The following is a 5,602-nucleotide window of genomic DNA, read 5'->3' as shown; positions in this document are numbered from 1 at the left end:
TACATGCAAAGTCATAATGCATGTCTTTGTAGATCCAGTAAGAAAAACTGCCAAAGAGTTATTGGTGAAAACAAAGTGCTGTTTAGAATTTGTGTGGAATATGTTTAAAACATGCTCTCATGTGGATGTAAAATTAGTTATTAATTCGGGCTATATAATCTCTGTTGTTTTATGAGAACATCTGATAAACAAGAGGTTTGCAAAATAACAAACCTAAATGACAGTTGTCAAGAAGAGCGCCACCACTTGGAATCTTGAATGACCCACATGCAAAGGATGGGATACCTTTCAGACTAAATGGAGCAACGGGTAATCATTTCCTCCAGTCAACGCATACCACTCGCTCACGACACTGCCCAAAAAACCATGTCACATTCTCAAATTATAGTAAATTATAGTGCATTTGGAATTGCTATGGCAAAATCGAACCGTGATCGAACACAACTCCGCCAATGACACAAAGCGCACCCGCTAGTGCAAACCAAACTATCCCACTGTGCACTAAAATATGGTCCATGTCACCAATGTATGTATATACGTTTAACAGTGATAAATTAGAAATCCATATAGCCTTACTGTGTACCTAGTACTCTACGGAACAACACCATACAGTGTGTTCGTCAACATTTAGTAAGTGTACACCATGTAAACACTATCACCCGTGACAACGGATAGAACAGCAAGGAATGTGTCAGTGAAAACTAACCATATACGTGGGAAAGTTCACCCGGTGGTATACCGGAATCTCTGACAAATGCTAAGGATATATTGCAAGTATCCCTTTTCAATTAACACTGTTTTGACAAATATATAGAACGTTTGCAATTTGTTTTCTCCCAGTGTATATTTGTCAAGTGATATCCTTTGGTAGCTTAATATTAATTGACAGCTATTTTTTCCATCAGTTTCATATGAGTCTCGCCAAAGACATTCTTTGATCTCGCCTTGTCGTTGATGATGTAATATTGACCCCATAACTCCTCCGTGGATTGCAATATGACTGCATGTAATATTAAGTGCGGCACTGGGCTTCAGTGTATATATGGCAGTGGTTACACCCCCAGTGTTACACGTCGCGTAACCACACATCATAATAATTATTAATACTGTATGTATGCTTTGTATTATATATTCAGAACATAAAAAGCCGGACGAATCAGGTGATTTAGTGCCGTGGTCGCCAGTTCGAATTACACGTCTGGTACTTTTCCCCCATGTATAGGTATCGTTGAATTATCTCCTTATTCGGGCCAATTTAGAAATAATCGATGTAACCAGGAAGCGATGGATAAAAAAGCATGAACTATTAATGACATAATGTGGAGTTTTATTCTGTTCTTAGTCGGACCAATAAAGCATGATCTATTATAAAATGAAAATAATATTTTGGTAGCAAATATAATACATGTACTAGTATTCTACAACAACACAACATTTCGTCTTGGAAATTTGAAAACGATAATCGATGCTTCATTTTAATCAATCTATTTTACAAGGAAATCATAAACAGAGGATTATGGGAATATACAATTATAAAGAAAGACACATATATTACGAACAACATATAGTATGTAGGTTACAACATTTCAACAAATTGAATCTCTTAATTTTACTTCTACGTATTTTTTTTAATTTCCTTTACAGACAGGCAACGCAGCTAGGATCACAGGCTGAAAATAAACAATATTATGTTATAATAATATTATAAAAGTAACAAACAAAAACTTTACGAAGTTATATTTACTCAGCCAAGCGATGAGAACTAACAGAGCAACAACAACAACTACGACGACAACATTAACATCGACAGCAACATCACCAGCAGTCAATATCTACTGAGGTTTTAGCCAAGGACAAAGGTCACAACAATTAATACATTACCTGCATATTCGCATATGTATCCTTTTGAGTCGTTACAGTAACCATCATCCCAGTCAAATTGACGCATTTTCCTGTTTAATTTGGGAAAAAAGTAAACCAATTAGTTTATTACCCTAATAATGTAGTATCATAGTTTATATATTGTACCTCAATACGGTGTTAAAGCGGGGGAGGCATGCGTCAGATGGCCATAGCGTGTCATTGTCTACAAACAAGCGTCTACCCATGACCCTTTGCGTTTTAGCGTGCGTTGTTATCGTCGCTTGGGACTCTAATTCCCGCGCGTGCGCAGGTGAGGACCATCCCGCTTTAAGTACTGACGTCACGATACCCCGTAAATTGTGCCTTTTATCGACAACATGTACATTAGCATCCCCTGCATTTAACTCACCACAGCTGCACGCAGTCCTGTCCATTGTCGTCTTTCTTGTCGTTGTTATTTGGTTCATCTGCGGCCCATCCTTGATATTGGCTGCACTCGTTTAAGTCTAGCTCCTCACCATCGACCCACATGTAACGCCCTTCCTCGTCTTTGTCACCAAGCCCGATCCATAGACCTTTCCCGGCGTCGTTAACGATTGTTGACGTTAACTTCGCCTCCTTTATGTAATCGACGATCGCTACGTGGATATCTTGGCTTCGTATCTTTGCGAGCATTCCTCCGTTGATCTCACATTTTAGCTTGGCAGCAGACCAGTTTAGAGGGTCTAGGTAAATCTGATAGTTGCGCCCCTCACAAATTGGACCGAAAGCTTCAAAGAAGAACATGAACCAAGTTAACAAAATAATATCCGAATATAGCAACCATACGAAATAATGGCATACTCGCGAAACATTTTCACAAACACTGCATTGTATTTTTTTAAACAACAGTAAAACATATAAGCAAGTCTTCTATCTGACCGCGTGGTCGGTCTTCAGTGTATGGAATTGGAACACATAATCGAACGAGGATTCTTGATTCCTGATCGCTAAAATACGGACACGCCGAAAACCATTGAAATTTGAACGTTCACCGAGAATTTATTCTTCGCATGTTCATAACAACAAATAACTCACAAATGGACAATAATCACCAAATAAAGCAGAAAGTGTCTCAGAATACAACCGCTAAATTATCGCGCGTCAGGGCATTGTCCCTAAATATGTCGATCACCATGACTTTTGGTTTTCCAGTACTGCATGGAAGTAATTATGAACTCAGCTACTGACAGTGTCTTTGTTCGACGTTTGTCTTCAATTGCCAAACGGAATTTTAAGAATTTTCGTCGTTATATACCATGACCTGTAGTGGTTATGGCGTGGTATGAGACAGCCTGAGACAACTCTAAATATCAGCGCAACTAATAGACTACTAACTACGATACGAGTATTCAAAACGATTGTCCGAAACCTCACAAATTTGCGACAGTCGTGTTATAAAGTAACAGTAAATTGATGATTTTCCGAAATTGTACTGCGACTCTGACGAACTGCGAAGTTTTGGCCAATCAAATTGTTGCTGTGAATAGGCGTAGCTTAAATTGTGCTCAGATCACTAATAATGTTTGTCTGAGATTTGTGGTCAAATTGTTGCATATACTACGTTTTCGGAGCTTTAATCACTCCGTAACGAGGTTGCGACATATAATTACGGAAATTCTAGAGCGCCCATCGTCTATTCAATAAAGACAGCCATCGTACAATGCTCATGTCTATGATCTAGCCAACACATAATCTTCAACTAATGATCTTTTAAATCAGAAATCTATTGTATCATGGCGGCTATAGAACACAACTTACAGGGTGTGACGGCATCCTGACGCTGCTGCAGTTCGTCTACGTGGTTCATTATATAACTAATGACGTTATTTCTTCTACCGCCCATACATTGGGGAGTAAAGATGGCAACACATAGGCACAAAGTCAACGCAATCGATGTCATTTTGCAGTCTGGGAAACCTCTGAAACTGATATTGTAACATGATATGGATTTAAAACACCTTTCTGCATGCACGAACCATTCAATGAGGGGGAATTTTAGTTTCCAAACTTGTTGTTGAATTGTTAGAGTATTATTCAACTGTTTTCCCAGTAAGGATTTGATAGTCAAAGTATTAAATGTGACGTATTAAATTATTCAGATGTATTTGGATATAAATTATATAATAATATGTATACCTACTCAACTGATTGCGTGACTGTCTGGTGACTTTTAAAATTACTGTGCTGAGACAAGCTGAACATTAACATGTGCTAGTTGAAAGTCCCTCTACCAGAAAGAGTTACAATTATCGGGCAGGTTGAGGCGATTTGTTTCACTTTTATCTTTTACACGCCTGCGACAGAGATAATTTCAATAGCGTGACTGGCTCGAAAACACGCAGCAAAGAATTTACAACAGTTTGAAAACTTGAATAAAGTACAACATGGACAGTTACTGTGAATGAAAAACAGTCCAACCAACAATATTGCAATAAAGCTTACTGTTTTGCGAACAAAATAACAATATTGAAAGTTCAAATGTAACTGTTTGTAATCTGATATCAATATTGCTACTTTTATGTTTGTTAGCGGAACAGTGAGCTATATTGCAATACTGCTGGTTGAGTTGCTCTTTCGTTCACATTGACCGTGAACTGAAGTAATGAAACGAACATAATTGCTTACCGTTAACTTAAAGTCTAGCTTCTGAACTGACAGCGTACTTGTGTTGGTTCAAACTGAACTACTGGTCACTATGCTTACATGGCAACTTGGACTTAAACACTTAGTCACCGTGGCTTTACATATGTAAATATCGACACTGTATGGTCATTTGGGATTTGTTTTATTTGATCTACCACTACACTTATTTGTCGAATTACGATGGCTGTGATCCTGTGACTGTTTGATGAATTCTATTTTTAGGAAATCTACAATTTACAGTAAATGGATATGTTTGATAATTAAATCCTCCAGCCATCGGACGACGTAGTCCAGACTCCCAGTACATATCGTTTTCGCCACTTGCGTACCTTGCATAGAAAATGACTAAATTGGTCGGTATTCATTATTGTATATCTTTTAAAAAAAAGAACTCCACAAAATATACTCTGGCTTTGTATTTTCGTCGTTTTTCCATCTTCACACGTGAAATGTAATCCTCTGCATGCTCGCGGATTAACTGAGAATGTGCATACAATGCGGGATGTTTAACAAAGTAAACCTATATATATATACAATTAGGATGCCCCATTTCTTGCTTTTCTCTACTGTTAATATGGTTGCAAGTGAATACAAACTCCACGGGACGCAGCTTTATTGTGTCTGTTGAAAAGAGGACTCGTCAGAATATGCGGTATTCACACCTCGCTCAGTCCCTGTACTGCGATGCTTAAAGACCGAGGCTCACAGTAAAACTTTTTGAGTGAGTATATCCATGGAACAATTATAGTTCCATGGTATATCTAAACATGCGCAAAACCTTCTTTCAACTCATGGCCACTCACTCACTCAAGAAGAGGCACTAAAGGAGACACATTTGTTTCATTTTGATAAATGAGACCCCTCCTTCCTTTGATTGACAAAAATGATATCGCTCAACACCAGACATACTAAATAAACATACCCACGTGAAAAACATCGTAGCCTTCCGTCAACAGATCTCATAAGTCTCCCTAACCAAAGACTATAGAGAAGATAGTCTTTGCCTTAACAGACGTCTCTCGTTTCTATTTCAGATATTATTTTATTTATATCA

At 38.0% G+C, this 5,602-nt stretch overlaps 1 protein-coding gene across 1 annotated transcript; it reads right to left on the bottom strand.

Moving 5' to 3' along the window:
- Positions 1 to 1,306: 1,306 nt before the first annotated feature.
- Positions 1,307 to 4,593, bottom strand: LOC100378992 (struthiocalcin-2-like). Its single transcript, XM_002741306.4, has 5 exons — positions 4,531 to 4,593; positions 3,664 to 3,830; positions 2,273 to 2,633; positions 1,882 to 1,952; positions 1,307 to 1,670 (listed from the first exon to the last, which is right to left on the bottom strand). Exons 2-5 carry the CDS (start codon positions 3,803 to 3,805, stop codon positions 1,639 to 1,641), a joined length of 606 nt encoding a protein of 201 aa, XP_002741352.1. The 5' UTR covers positions 3,806 to 3,830; positions 4,531 to 4,593; the 3' UTR covers positions 1,307 to 1,638.
- Positions 4,594 to 5,602: the final 1,009 nt, after the last annotated feature.

The sequence above is a fragment of the Saccoglossus kowalevskii genome, chromosome 2 (assembly GCF_978046115.1).
Source record: "Saccoglossus kowalevskii chromosome 2, keSacKowa6.1, whole genome shotgun sequence".
In the NCBI taxonomy this organism is placed as follows: Eukaryota; Metazoa; Hemichordata; class Enteropneusta; family Harrimaniidae; genus Saccoglossus; species Saccoglossus kowalevskii.
The sequence above is the reverse complement of the archived record's forward strand: the minus strand, read 5'-3'. Positions and strand labels throughout refer to the sequence as shown.